Source organism: Asparagus officinalis, chromosome 9 (genome assembly GCF_001876935.1).
Source record: "Asparagus officinalis chromosome 9, Aspof.V1, whole genome shotgun sequence".
NCBI lineage: Eukaryota > Viridiplantae > Streptophyta > Magnoliopsida > Asparagales > Asparagaceae > Asparagus > Asparagus officinalis.
In genome coordinates, this window is record NC_033802.1 from 50,091,534 (window position 1) to 50,108,570 (window position 17,037).

General features: G+C 34.0%; 1 protein-coding gene across 1 annotated transcript in view; it reads left to right on the top strand.

Annotated features, from left to right (window-relative positions):
* Positions 10,403–17,037, top strand: part of LOC109823824 (15-cis-zeta-carotene isomerase, chloroplastic) — a 14,078-nt gene continuing 7,443 nt past the window's right edge. The window contains exon 1 of the mRNA XM_020390217.1: positions 10,403–11,010. Within this exon, the coding sequence (XP_020245806.1) occupies positions 10,600–11,010 (411 nt within the window). The 5' untranslated portion in view covers positions 10,403–10,599. The remainder of the gene's footprint in view (positions 11,011–17,037) is intronic.

A 17,037-nucleotide genomic window follows, 5' to 3' on the forward strand; every position in this document is an offset into this window, starting at 1 on the left:
GAATCTAAAACACCATTGAGCATAGGGGAAAACATTGAATTTAGGAGCAATACTAGAATCATAGCCTAAACAAGATGCATCATTCATATCCATGATTTGTAAAAATATGCAAGCAAGATAAAAATATAATCAAAACAAGATTAGCACAAAGAGATAACTTGGATCTTTAACTCAAGGCGATTAGACCTTAAATCAAAGAGCACCAAGCTCTGATACCAATTGTTAGACCCTAGAGGGGGGGTGATTAGGGTCTTATGCTAATCTAATTCGATTTTATGCCAATTAAAACTAATTAACAAATATATTCTTGCAAGATAGATATATAAGAGTTATAAGCAAGAATAAGCAATATGAATAAAGAGATATATCCTATATGATAAAAAATATGCAAGGATATATAAACTAGCACAAGATGATATATCCTACCAAAGAGATATACAATATGATATATGCAAGGATATGTAAACTAACACTAGGGCAACCAATATGAACTAGATAGTGGATGATAAAAATAATGAGCTATGGACAATGACGACAACAAATATAAACATAAGATTAAGTGCGTCAAAGCAAACTCAAACACACGATATGATCACGAAGTTCGGACCTACGTCCTACGTCTCCGTTCCCCACTCCCGGGAAGAAATCCACTATCACGATCGGGTTTTCTATGCTCACCCGAATAACGTTTATAACCATACTATGTCGGTTTTTAACGCTCACCGATCAACGTATACACTCACACTCATAATGTCGGTTTCAACGTTCACCGATCAACGTTCACTCCTCACACTCGGTTTTCTAGATCACCAAAAACTTTACAATCTCACAATGTAACAAACAATAAATTTGTTCTCTATAATAGATAAGAACACAATGAAAGCTCACACTCAATTGTTACAACTCTCACCAACCCTAAATATACTATGTATGAAAATACAATAAGCTCAATGTGTGTGTGTATAAACAGTGAGTGAAATCAAATCAAATCTAAACTCAATATAAAAGCTAGCTTTAAAGAATGATAATCAAATAACTAAGCAAATGTAAAGCTAGATACGAGTTTAGAAAACTTCTCAATAGATAACAAGATGGAGAGATGGAGATTGAAGCCCAAACAAGAAGATGATCTCCTCCACTTGTGAAAACTTCTTCATAAACCAAACAAATACTAAAACACACTTAAACCCTTGTTTAAAACACTTCTTGGATGATGAAAATAGTTATGGCAAAGGGGTATATATAGGGTAGAAGAAAACAACTCAAAAACCCACTAAAAACCAAAAACAGAAGTTACTGTTAAAATTCAACGGTTGGATACTACAGTAACGGTGGTCGACCGTGATGGTCGACTGCGAAGTTCATCAAAACTGAGAGAACGTGCAGAGAGTTTGACGGTCGACCGCACTGTAGCGCGGTCGACCGCGGATACTGTAGCACAGCATATCCAGCTTTGTAAAATTAATTAAAAATAGTAAATCAACTCCAAAAATTATGAAATTTTGAGAGAATGTTATAGACATATACAAGAAGATGTTAGAGAAATAATTTATGAAAAATAATTTATCATTTGAGAGAAATAAATATTTGAACATATATATACAGTTTCTGAAAATCTGCTGACATACACGATTTTGTAAAATCAATTAGGCACAGTAAATAAACTCCAAAAATGGTAAAATTTTTAGAGAAGTTTATAAACATGTAGATAAACATTTAAAAGAAAGAATTTCTTAAATATCACTTCTCATTTGTTAAATCTCATCTGTTTTGTAAAAACATGCACGAACATGCACGAACGAAAAACATGATTTTGTAAATTCAATTAAACATAACAAATCAATTTCAAACTTGATGAAACTTTGGAAAATGTTTACAAATGTGATTTTGAACATGTTACAAAAAAGAATTTTACAATTTGCATTTCCCAATTGTGGAATCTCATTATTTGGCAAAATCACATAAGTATGGACTTGTAAAAGCTTGATCTTGACAAAATGAGTTTAAACAAAGTTTTAAAAACTTTATAATAGATTTATAAACTTGATAAAAGATATAAAATAATATCGTTAAGTCTATAATCCAAAACGATGATAAACCAAACCAAACATGTGTGTGTGTGTGATATTGAGCTTGAAGTATTAACACACATATTATAAGCCCTAAACTAATTTACCCAAGCTTGATTGGTCTTCAATATGCTTGATTTGGTAATCTCGTGGATGAAGCTTGAACTTGATCTTTAACTTTGAATTGCAAGGCTTCACTCCACTATTCCGCCAACCTTCATTGAATATGATCATTGAGGCTCTATTCCATCCATCCTCCAACTCGTTGTTTACCTAGAATAAATACGAAAACACAAACACTAGACAAATAATATTAGATATAAATTGTTTGCTAAATCACCATCAAAACAAGAAGGCCAACAGATGTGTGAGAGAGACAGAGATTGAGAGTGAGAGAGATGGTGAGCTGGAGAGAATAATTGAGAGAGAGAAGAGTTGAAGAGAGAGAGAGAGAGAGAGAGAGAGAGAGAGAGAGAGAGAGAGAGAGAGAGAGAGAGAGAGAGAGAGAGAGAGAGAGAGATCTGAGCGTGGGGATCTTTGAGGGGGAGTGGGGGAAGCACGAGGTGGGGAGTTGCGTGAATTGGGGAGGTTTTTAGGGGAAGTGGGGTAGGGGAGAGGGAGATGAAGAGAGAGAGAGAGACAGAGTGATTTACACATGAGAGGGAAATACCCCTAAAAATAGTAATTAAAATATTAAAAAATTTATTCAAATAAATATTGAAAATTTATGGTCAAAATAATAATAACAATAACAATAATTAATAATTAACTATTAATTTAAAAAGTTTTACTAAAACAATTAAATTTATAATTAGCAAAACCATTAAAATAATATAATACCGTATTTTTAAATCGTAGAAAATTCTAGAGAAATTAGGGAAAATACAAATACTCTTTTAGAAAAATAATATTTAATGTTTAAATACCAGAAAAGTATTTAAACCAGTATTTAAAATTTACGATCATTACATCCTACCCCCCTTAAAACAAATTCCGTCCTCGGAATTAAAACAAAGTAATACAGAAAGATTCCAAGGACATAGATATGGAATGATATCCATAAACAGAGGAGAATGTAAAACAAAACGACACAAGGTAAGATACAAGATGTGACAACTAAGATATCGCTATCACATTTCAGACTCGCAACAAAGTCCAAACAAATACTATGATACAAACATATTTAACTGTATGAACTTGATATACAGTACTTGTCAAATACTATGATACAAACATATTTAACTGTATGAACTTGATATACAGTACTTGTAAATATATAAGCAATCTAATCAGTATAAAGTATAATACTTGTAAATATATAAGCAATCTAATCAGTATAAAGTATAAGATAAGCAATAATATAGAATCAAAACATATAGGTACAATATAAATAAACAATCATATAGAGTGAATCATACAAATGATATACAAGCATTCCTAGAAACAAAGCAGAAACATATTAAGTAAGAATAAGGTCAAGTAAGAACAATAAATCTAAAGCAAACACAAAAATAAGTCAAATACAATAGAAACAGACAGAAACATAAACAACATAATAAGAAAATTCGAAAAGTCTAAAATACATACCAGTTTAAACAAAACATAATAGCAGGGTATAACAATGGTTAATAAAAACAAAAAGAAATTTAATTATGAAAAACACAATCAATACAGGTTCAAACTAATGATATTAAAAACATAATGTAAGATATAAAATCAATAAAAATGAGTAAACGAGCGAAAAACAAACATCAACAGGATCATATAACAAAATAGAATGGTATACTAATAAGTATAAATCAAAGATAATAGGAAAAGCAACCCTAAAGCAATTAGAATAATAATACATATAAAATAAATACAAATAAAAGAAAATATATTTAATTAATGAAATGATGAAAAGTAGTCTGAAACATAGAAAAGATACAAAGGCAGTCAAGTATAAATAGCTAAACACAATTATTAAAATAATTATACAATCAAATAATCATGTAAAGCAGTATACAAAATTTAGTAGATAAATAATTCATTACACAAATATTGGGAATTTACAAATTGTATACACTTTAGTAGATAAATAATTCATTACACAAATATTGGGAATTTACAAATTGTATACACAGAAATTAGAATGCCACAAACAATATAATTTTATAAAATAAGCAGCACAATGCAAGTGGAATATTAGAAGGTAATTGAACATAAACCAAAAATGTATGATATACAAAACAATACGAAGCAGATAATCATGGAAGGACAAGGTGATATGATACAACAACATATAAGAAATGAATTATATGTAGTACATCATATCAATAATAATAATAATTATAGTCGTATATCACAACAATAATTACCAAAAACACACACTTTATATAAATATTATGACTAAATAAATGAAGCAGACTAACATGAACAAAGAACCAAATAAAAAGTAAGTATTAGAAGGAATAAGAAACTATATAAAGAAAATAAGTAAACAAAACATAAACAAAACTAAGAAAATGATTGATAAATTAAATCAAACAATGATGATATATATAATTGGAAGTAAATAATGAAATAAAATATACTAAATGAAACTACTTTATACGTAATAAAACAAGCTAGCAAGTTAATAATATGCTTATAATATGATATACAATAGTAGACAATGATAATGTAAAATGACTGAAATATACTAAACACGAGAATGATGCAGTATCACTAGAAGAGCACAATATATAAGACAAGAATACAGAATAAATCAGGCAGAAGTACAATAAAAATTATAATAAGGTATACAGAACACACATAATCACAATTGAAAATAACATTAAGAAATAAACTTAGACAGAAACACATCAATACATACAGACAAACAAACAAAGGCAAATCATATTAATAATCAATAGTAGAATGAAATGATACACAATAATTATTAGCATACAAACAGTTATATAAAACAAGAAAAATAATACAAAAGCATAGTTAGGCTCAAAGAAACACAAATAAAATCAAAGTATAAAAATAAAAGATATAAAAGCAAAAGAGATAAATAAGATTCAGAAACATATGATGTGTATAATAAATATAATCATTATGTATAATAAGCGTAAAAATAAAAACACATACATAATAATAAGAATATAAAAGTCTGAATACTCATGGTACTAATCACGCTAACAAAAATAAATTTTGATGGAAAGAGTCACAAAATATTATATGTTAAAATAGACATAAGAGTAAACACGTGATTCAAAATAAACATATTATATAAAACATAATAAGAAGATCATTAAAATAGACATAAGAGTAAACACGTGATTCAAAATAAACATATTATATAAAACATAATAAGAAGATCATAATTATATATTCGATAAACAATATGATAAATTAGAAGTATTAGTAATATTCATAAATATAAACAAGGTACAACAATAATAATCATCACTATATAAAATCAATTTAGACATAGTAGTATATTGTGTAATAGTCAAAAATCACATAAATACAATCAACGTAATATACATAAATAAAATGTATAATACATAAAACATGAACTATGGAGGATAAAATAGATTTATAAATAATGAAAACACACAATATGATACTGTATTTGATACATAAAATAATATAATAAATATTACAGAATTCAATACAATCAAACGATACTCAAGTCAAATCAAAGAAAATATAATTAAAAAAATAATAACACATATAATAATGACCAATACGAGGAAAGATGAATTATAGGAAGAGGGCGTAGTCGCGAAACGATGAGATAAGAACAATGGGAAGCCCCGGGGTCAAAGAGTGATAAGATAGGGGCGAAACAAAATCTATCAAGAAAATGAGATAAGGGCTCAAGAATAGTCTCACGGATGAAATCATGATATGTATTTAAATTGTCCATTATATGCTCACTGGTAGGAACTCGGGACTGTGACCTGCATGGGCCACCACTAAAACCTGTCACGCCCCGCTTCCTAAAATACCAGGGAATCGGAACGTGAACAAGCCCACGACGTATTAGACTGAGGAGAAATAAGTACTAGACCCCTTCTGCTCAATCTAATACGCTAAGCGTCAAGCAATATAAAGCGAAGGCACATGTCCCCGATCAGAGTAGTGAGAATATAGTAAACAACTCAGAACAGAAAATATACATATCACAACTAAAACATCATCCCAGACATAATAGTTGGGGCGTCGTCGGGAGGAGCGGCCGAGGGAGGCTGCGGATATGGTTGAGGCTCGAGCCGCACGCTAGAGGCGGTCCGAGAGGGCTGCTGCAAGGGGTTTGGGCCGACGGGGTTGGGTTGACGGACACGCAAGCCCGAGGTGGGGTCGCGGCTGCAAGCGGGCAGAGAGCTGGAGAAGGTGGGGCACTGTTCGGTTTGCGGGGGAGGTTGGTCTGGAGCTGCTGGGTCACTAAGCTTTGTGAGACGCGGAGGTGTATGGCTACGGTGGTGGGGGAGCGGTGGTCGGAGAGCGGGTTAGAGGCGGGGTCGTGCCGACAAGATGAGAAGAGAGGAGCCTGAGATTAGGGTTTTGGCATCAGAGATGGAGAGGGGGACGGGACGTGAGGAGGGCTGGTTGATGACGGAGGGCACGAGGCGGAGGCTAGCGGCAGTGGGAGTCTTCAGGCACCGCGCAGGTGGCGCGACAAGATGGGAGCGGTGTAAGTGGTGCGGGAGGAGGTTTGAGGCGGAACCGGGCGTGGCACGCGGCTGGGCTGAGGGCGGGCGAGCTGACGAGAGATGGGGACGGAGAGGCGAGCTGCGCGTTGAAGGGCGAACGCGGAGCTCGGCGAGTGAGATGAAAGGAAGAGAGAGAGAGGGCAGAGGCTGATGCGAGAGGAGAAGAAAGAAGAGAGAAGGGAGAGCTGATGCAGAAGGGAGAGAAAAAAGAGAGATGGAGAGAGATGAAAGAGAGTGATCGTGTGATGAGAGACAGAGATTGAGAGTGAGAGAGATTGGTGAGCTGAGAGAAATAAATTGAGAGAGAGAAGAGTTGAAGAGAGAGAGAAAGAGAGGAGAGAGAGGAGAGAGAGAGAGAGAGAAGAGAGAGAGGAGAGAGAGAGAGAGAGAGAGAGAGAGAGAGAGAGAGAGAGAGAGAGAGAGAGAGAGAGAGAGAGAGAGAGATCTGAGCGTGGGGATCTTTGAGGGGGAGTGGAGGAAGCACAAGGTGGGGAGTTGCGTGAATTGGGGAGGGTTTTAGGGGAAGTGAGGTAGGGGAGAGAGAGATGAAGAGAGAGAGAGACAGAGTGATTTACAGATGAGAGGGAAATACCCCTAAAAAATAGTAATTAAAATATCAAAAAATTTATTCAAATAAATATTAAAAATTTATGGTCAAAATAATAATAACAATAACAATAATGAATAATTAACTATTAATTCAAAAAGTTTTACTGAAACAATTAAATTTATAATTAGCAAAACCATTAAAATAATATAATACCGTATTTTTAAATCGTAGAAAATTCTAGAGAAATTGGAGAAAATACAAATACTCTATTAGAAAAATAATATTTAATGTTTAAATACCAGAAAAGTATTTAAACCAGTATTAAAAATTTACGGTCATTATAATATATAATTAGGTCAGTATTTCAACAGAAAGATCTAACACATTGTACATTATTTTCTAATATTATTCTCAGTTATATTCATTATGGATCCGGGACCGATACACCCTGACGTTTTGACCCTCCAGGTGAGCCACGTTTCAGACCATATTAGCTCAGGACAGATAAAACATCTTTTGTATATATTCCTTAGCATTTGCACTAATTTTAATTTTTCGCATTATACTTAATCAATTCTTTTTGACGTGCAGCCCGTACCAGACATCACCATGATCGAGCATTCCCAGAGTCATTTGGCTTGGGTCATTAAGGATGCGAGAGTTCTAGAGCTGATCTCTCAGGCCGGTTTTTGGGAGTGTTCGACGGTTCGATATATTAGGCTTGATTGGCCGCTTATCACTGCACTGATTGAGAGGTGGAGGCCAGAGACCAACACCTTTCACATGCATATAGGGGGAGTGCACCATCACCTTACAGGACGTGACCGTCATACTTGGGCTTCGGATCGATGGGCCGGCAGTTACGGGCATCGATGATCATAGTTGGCCGGAGGCATGTGCTAGGCTTCTTGGCCAGGTATGGAGATGCTTCAGTTTCATGCTCGTGTGTACATATTGCACATGATAGGGTGCATGCTTTTTCCTGATGCGAGCAAGACTCTTGTACATGCACGATGGCTGTCGTTGCTGGAGGATTTTGACATATGCGGCGCACTATTGTGGGGCAGTGCGGTGTTGGCATACTTGTATTGAGAACTGGGTAGAGTATCCCTGATGCAGAATAAAGAATTCAAGGGATGCTGCACATTGATACAGATTTGGTCATGAGAGCGCATTCTTATTGGACACCCTACTTTACTTGTGCACCGTGACCTACAGGGGCAGTTTTCTTTGGCGTACAGGTATAATTGTACACACAAATTTTATTCGTACTGAATTTGTACTTATATATTCTCTATTATGCATATAGGTATAACGTGCGGTACGCTAAGTACCAATCAGTGACGTGCCTTCATGAGTTTTACCGTAATGAGCTTGATGGCCTCCAACACTAACAGGTAAATATAAATCTCAAGTCGTTATGAATATTATAGTTTTGTTGTTGATACTGATAAATGTTTTATTTTATTTCAGTTCAAGTGGAGACCCTATACACCGTCGGAGCTCGATATATGTTTTATTTTATTTCAGTTCAAGTGGAGACCCTATACACCGTCGGAGCTCGATATGCATTCTCTTGCATCCATCTACCGAGATACTCCCGACTTGTGGAGAGTCCGAGTTCCATTGATTTATTGGGAGATCGTGGAGATGCATGTCTCTGACCGTGTGCTACGACAGTTTATGCTCTCTCAGCATGTGCCAGATCCTGTCGAGCAGATCGATCGTCGACGGCGACCTACTTCGCATCATACCGACTGGGCCGTAGTCCGTGAGGCCTACATAAATAGGTGGGCTCACAGGTGGGATTTCATCTAGGATACGAGGCCCACAGTTGTTGACTATATCGCGTATATGCGTTGGTATTAGGGTATCACACGTAGATGGATCACGCGTGACCCACAGCCATCAGCTGGACACATGCCACACCCACCGACAGACAGTTACATCCTTAGTGGGGTGAACGAGAGAGATTACGTAAGTTTCTAAGCTAAATTATAATAATTTTTTATTGAGTTGGTACTTAATAAATTGTTTACTTCACAGGTCCGTGCTTTTGATAGCATTGAGGCTGATATTGATGCGCACGTGCCTGAGATTCAGGATCAGGTGGCATTAGGACTCCTCAACAGAATCAAGAAGACCGTAGCAAATGTGTTTCATAAGACTCACGTCGACGAGTTCGGAGGTCGTGAGGACATGTCTTGATCATTTGGGCAGGCGTACGCTCGGCGCCGACGGCTAGCCGGCACTTCACATGCTGATGGAGCTGGCACTTCTCAGCCTCATACACAACCGGATACTCAGATAGTCGAGGCTCATCAGCACGGGGGGCAGGGAAGAGCGAGGGGGAGGGGGAAGAGAGGGAGAGGAAGGAGAGGAGCTATATTGGGTTGTATTTAAACTTATTTTGTTAAAATTTGTAACTTGTATGAATTTTTAAATACTATACTTTTGTGGATCAATTATAGCTCGATATGTGATCTTTTTGAGTATTGTTTGATTCGTGCGTGTTTAAATCATATATATATTGTAGTAATTATTGTTAATAGGTAAATAGTTATATATATATGAGTTAAATAGGTAGATGTATACAAAACATGCACATCACAGCAGCCTAACAGCTTCACGGGAGTTGAACTCCCGTGAAGTTGCAGTCTAAATTTCCCAGAGAGCGATTCTCTGGGAAATTTGGCCTGTAACTCCACGGGAGTTGAACTCCCGTGGAGTTTTAATCCTGTAACAGACTTCACGGGAGTTGAACTCCCGTGAAGTCTGTTGATCTTCACGGGAGTTGAACTCCCGTGAAGATTTTTGAAGAAATTAAACTTCACGGGAGTTCAACTCCCGTGAAGTTTAAAAATATGCTAAACTTCACGGGAGTTAAACTCCCATGAAGTTTTGTAAATTTTTTTTCAGAAACCGATCTGATTTTAGCAACATGGCTGAAACCAGGTCAGTTTTTTTATTAACTAAGAAACCGGTCGTTTGTTGCAAATAAAAGTCCAAATAGGAGTGTTTCGAAAATTTGTCCACTAAATAAATATAAGGCACTCCATCACGCCGCCCGCGACAATCCAAAACCTCCCTCCAAAGCATCACCCCACTATAGATTCCATCAACCGCTTTCTAGACCCAATAAAATATGACCCCAATTTAACCCTCAACAGATCCATCGCTAAACAGTGTCAAATATTGCCGTATCTTGCCACGTGGGTAGGTTAATTAAAGGTCACTTGACTAAATATCCCCTTTTAATGCTTCTCTCATCTGGTTGAGCCTCCATTCATCATCTATGGCAACCTCGCTTCTCATCTCCAGCTCCTCTTCTCTCCTCCTCCCCTCTAACGGCCGTAACAACGTCCGTTCACTCTCCGTTAGGGTTCCGTCATCCCTCTCGTCCCCTAATCTATTCAAAAACCCTAGCAATTCTTTGCGACTCCTAAAATTTTACTGTAGAATTCCTCACGCCGACGGAACTTCGATCGGGAAGACAGATACTGAGGATGGAATCTCTGGTGAGAGTTTAACTGGTGAGGATTCGGCCAAGTTTGAATTGGGGGAGCAAAAGATCTCGTCTTGGATTTATTTTGTGGGGATTTTGGGAGCGGTTCTGTTCGCTCTTGATATTTTATGGATTGAACCGTCAACGGGGTACGGGGCTGCGTTTATCAATTCGGTTTCGGGGATTTCTGAGAGTAAAGAGGTAATTGATTTTTCCCTTCATATTATAGGAAATTCAGTTTAATTCAGTTTTTTTAGTTCCATTGGTTCTCTAAATGAGCTGATATTTTGGTGAAACAATAATTATTTTGGTGTTTTGCTATACTAGAATTTTTGTCCAGGGTCCTTGGTCAATTATTTATCAACTGAAATCACATCAATTTCCATTGTCACGTACCTCCTTTCCACAAAATTTGTTGAATTAAGTTTTTATTTCATTATGTTTTTGCTGGTGTTTCTTTTTTTATCTCGCCTTTGACGCACACGGGAATCGAACCCGGGCTTCCACGAGGGAGCGACACGGTTTTGCCATGTGACCTACTGGGTCATCCCAATATTGCTGGTGTTCCATGGTCAGTGATAGTTGTATCAATTCACCAAACTTTAATATATTTATTTTTTCTGCAATCAAAATAAATTTATATGTATTGTAAGTGGAATATAATTAACATGCATAATCAAATGAAATAATCAACATTTAGAAATAACATAAATTTAAAAATCAAGCATGCTTTCTTTCCATGTGATATATATATATGGGAAATATGATTGGAAGGAGCCACCTTAGATTGAATCTAAGGATGCACCTTCAAAATTAAATTATTCACAATTAATTTTCTTGATCCACTCCATTCATTTTGATCCATATAATTCGGATGGCATATAAACAAAAAATTAGGCATATTAGATTGTATTTACTAATGCGTCACGTGATAGTAAACTTAACAGCTTTATGACAACACAACCAAAGAGACAATGAAAAATATGCGTTAGAAATATTCAAACATCATGATTTTTATTTTGTAGATGTTTTAAGACATTTAGATCATGATGAATGGAGCGGATCGTCCATTGAAATAGCCTGAATCCATACATTTAGATGCTTAGATTCAATCTAAGGTGGCTCATTAGAATCATATTTCCCTATATGGATATATATCATATTTATAATTGTCTACTTTTATTTAATTTATCACACCTTTTATATATATATAAGATGTGATAAATTAAATAAAAGTGAACAATTATAAATATGATATATATCTGTCACTAACATAATAATAAATTATAGATAAGATAAACTTCTGCAGTCCTAAGGGTTATAAAAGATAAGAAAACTAAAATTGAACCCGTAAGCATGCATCAGATTACTAAATTAGAAACGTATAACAATCACCATAAAGTTTACAATCAAAACATACTAAAGAACAACACAAAGCACCCTTTTCCACAACATTGATGAGTAGATTTCATGTTAATTTCCTTCCTAAAGTACTTTTCTCCCATCAACATCATTTGAATCCTTTCATCGAAATCCAGTTAAGGTTTAATTTAACGGGGATCGATGAAAGGAAATTTTTGTTGAATTAATTGCTTATATAATTATGAAATTATGTTCATATTGAAATCAAAAGAAATAAAAGATAAATTTATTATCTAAATGTTAAAGTTGTAGTACTAAAAATACGTTCAAAGAATTGAATAAATCTAAAGCTACACATTGAAGGGAAACAACAATTTCTGTTAGACCCTAGAGGGAGATGATTAGGGCCTTATGCTAATCTAATCCGATTTTATACCATTTAAAACTAATTAACAAGTTATTCTAGCAATTATAAAATACAACAAGATATGTGAGCTAGGATAAGTGATATACACAAGGGTAAACAAAATAAACAAGATAGTGGATGATATAAATAAAGAGCAATGGACAATGACGACAAGAAATATCAAAGCAAACTCAAACACATGATATGATTACGGAGTTCAGACCTTCCGTCCTACGTCTCTGCTCCCCACTTCCGGGGAGAAATTTACTATCACAATCGGGTTTTCTACGCTTACCCGAATAACGTTGACACCTCACAATATCGGTTTTCAACGCTCACCGATCAACGTTAACAACTCACACTCGGTTTTCTAGTTTACCGAAAACTTCACAATTCACACTCTCATAATGACGGTTTTTAACGGTCACCGATCAACGTCTACACCTCACACTCGGTTTTCTAGCTCACCGAAAACTTTACAATCTCATAATATAACAAATGATTGTTCTCAAACATGGATGAGAATACAATGAAGCTCATTCTCAATTGTTACAACTCTCCACAACCTAATTATACAATGTATGCAAATACAATAAGCTCAATGGTTGTGTGTGTAAGTAAAGAGATAAATAAATCTAAACTCAATATAAAACTAGCTTTAATAAAATGATAATCAAACAAATAGATATAAAGCTAGAAAAGGAGTTTAGAAAAATTCTCAATAGATCAAGAGATCGATGGAGAGTAGTTGGATGCTCAAACACCAATAGACGATCTTCTCAAGCTCTTGTGAAATTGATTTCACAAACCCAAACTCTTAAATGCTTAAAAGCTTCTTAAACAAACTTAAACAACAAACCATTATTAAAACTTTGTTAAAATATTTTTTTGATTGTTGCTGGTAGAAGGGGTTTGAGAGGTTTATATAGGAAAAGAAACCAACAGCAAAAACCCTAAACAAAAGACCAAAAACCCCCAAGAATCTGAAATCTGATTCTGTATCCAATATAGTCGTTGGGCAATCGGTGGTCGACCGTGGCAAACTCGCAGTCGACCGCGAGCAACAAAACAACAAAACAACAAAACTGGGCTTTAGAAACACATACGGTCGGCCGTGACGGTCGACCGCGAAATTCTCTGGACTGCATACGGTCGATCATCACGGTCGACCGCGAGCCATAAAAAATCATTCTGAGTTACTTGACTCAAGGCGGTCGACCGCCACGGTCGACCGCCACGGTCGACCGCAAACTGATATATGAAATTCCAGGTTTGAAAACAGTTTTCTAATTTTAAAATCCTGTTTAAAATATCAAATAAATTTAGAAAAATATAAAATTTTGGAAAATGATTGTAGACATGATAATACACATGCTACAAAAACTGGTTTTTAGAAAGGACCTCCCAAATAAAAAATATCATCATTTTGTAAAATAGTCCAAAACATGAAAATGTAAACATATGAGTTTTAACATTTTAGCTTAACCATGTTTTGAAACATTACAAAATAATTTTGTAGACTTAAAGAAAGATATAAACTATTGTTATGAAGTTTATAAACAATGAATACAGAATTTTCACAAATACAATAGAATATGAAACATATGAGTATCTATATGAATATATTTTTGTTTCATATCTATGAAATTAAACCAAAGCAACTTATCCACATAAAAACAAACATGTATGAATATAAATATTTATTTATATACTTGTAAAAACTTTGTTTGTGGATAAACCAAAATCCAAAATGTATTCATATATATATAACTATATATATATACATAGAAACCAATAAAATATGTGTGTATATGATATTAAGCTTAAAGTACTTAACACACATAATATAAACTCCTAAACTAAATTACCCAAGCTTGTGATCTTCAACGAAGCTCTATCTTGGTACACTTGCGGATGAAGCTTGAACTTAAACCTTTAACTTTGAATTGCGTAGGCTTCACTCCACAATTCCTCCAACCTCTATTGAATATGATCGTGAATGCGTAATTCCATCCATCCTTCAACGCGTTGTTTGTCTATAATAAATAGAAAACCACAAACACTAGACAAACAACATTAGTAGTAAATTGTTTGTTAAACATCATCAAAACAAAGAGGTCAACAATTTTAAATTCTCAAATCACCAAATTACAAAAATAAATCTTCCATATAGACATTAAAATTAAGACATAATAATTGTCAACTCTCTTCTAGAGAAATAACTTCTGCTACCATAATCAATAATATTTATTACTCGAGCATTATCATATCCAGCAAGATGCTAGAATGAATACCAAACCATATCCAAATCAAGTAAATCAATCTGAAAGAACCTTATCTTATTATCTGACTTCTCAACCACCGACTCCGCCATCAAACGCCACATCAACAATAAACATTTCTTTTCCTTCTACTTGTGTGGGGAAAAAAAATTAAAACTATCGAAATCCAGTAATAAAGCAATTTAAGAACAATTAAGATAGCAATTCTTCTTTCTCATATTCAATCTAATTTAAAAAGGAGTGAAAGACAAAATTAATACCTGATAGGAGATTGATTGAAGCATGTTAGTTTAACAGTTTGTGATTGTCGTCGATTGAATTAATTGAGACCTGAGAAGAGGAAGAGAGAAAAGGGGAGGAAGTGAGAAACATAAAGGTTTTATCGATATTAGTTCATTAGATATCTTTTCAAAAATGCAATTTAAATATAACAGAATTCCAAATAAACACAAATTAAAATTTATATTAATTGTTGCCTTTGATTTTTGTCTATAAATCGTAAGTTTGATATTTTTTGAAATAAAATTATAAGCTAGAGTACCATAGAATAGCATCGTCGATAGTTTCTTTTGATAAAGGGCTCTCCTTTAAGTTTATAGTAATATAAAGACTAATTAATTGAATATCAAAATGTTATTCAAGGAAGAAATATTGTTGAACATGTAAACTTAATAGAGAGTCTCAATAGGTGGCAAAAGTTAAGAAGTTACCAAAAATCATTCTTGCCCTAACCACGATTCAGCTACAAAAGATGAAACAAATCGCAGTGACTAACAAATATTTAGATGCATCTAAGTGAGTATGTATATAATTTCTGTAAAAGATTATCAAACATGACACAAATGGGAAAACCTATATAAGGATAATTAAATAAAACAAATTTAAAACTTGAAAACCTTTAAATTACTTTAGTACTCAAAATAGCACATAAAGTATTATAAAAAATAAATTAGGGAAAAATTAAATAACAACAACAATAATAATAAGGAATGTACCATGCATCAAGATTTGAGATCATTCTTGCTCTGGCCACTATCTGCCTGCAAAAGATAAAACAAATCGTAATGTGTAGCAAAAGATTAAAAGAACAGAGTATGCATGGGACATAGGTGGAGATTATTAAACATGAAAAAAAGGGAAAAAGTAAAACATATGGATTTAATTAAATCAAATAAGTGTAAGAGTCTACAACTGTTTAATTACTCTATCACTCATAATGTCACATCAATTATTTTTAAAAATTAAATTAGAGAAAAAGTAAAAAAAATAATTAGAAACTTATTCAACATCAAGAGTTGGGACCCTTCTTGCTTCAACCACTATTTGCCTACAAAAGATAAAATAAATCACAATGACTAAATAAAGTCTAGATGAAGTGAGTATGTATGTAATTTCTACGGCGTGATAATAAAAAACAACACTAATGGGCAAAGGGAAAATATATAGAATGAATTAGATCAAATAGATTCAAGAGTCTACAACCTTTAAATTACTCTATTACTCATAATATAACATTAATTTTTATAAAAAATTAAATTTAAAAATAAAAAAATATTTTCAAAAATTAGAAACTTACCCCGCATCAATTTTTGAGGAATAAAGTAGTTTAATTTTCAGATAGGATATTTCTTATAACAATTAAAAAATATCTTTTTAACTTATGAATTAATTAAATGAGAAGATACCTGGTGGCCTTTTGCTAAGAAAACCCAAGATTTTCAACGTGTACATGAGATTTCCATGCACCCCATGCCTCTTAAAAATTAAAACCTAGAATCCTATTAATTTGCAAGAGAAATTAAATCATACTAAGAAAAATTAATACATTTGAGTTCCAAGCGCAAAATTACAACCTAATTATGCCAATAAAAAAAAAACATAGAAAATCCAAGAGTTACGATACATACTTGTGATTTCTAGGCGATCCACGCCTCCTGAAAATTAATCAAATGATATGTAAGAAAAACCAAGCAACAACTATGCAAGTGTCATTTGAAATTTCTTAAATTTTCTTCATCAGATCTTGCTAAATCATTGGCTTTGGTAGAGATTTTCTCAAATACATTCTTAAGGGAGCAATCAAGTCCTAAGGTGTTGAATCTGACATCAAAGATATGTATGGAACACCATCACAAAAGGATTCACATGAAAAAATGACATATCAATAAAGGCAAACCT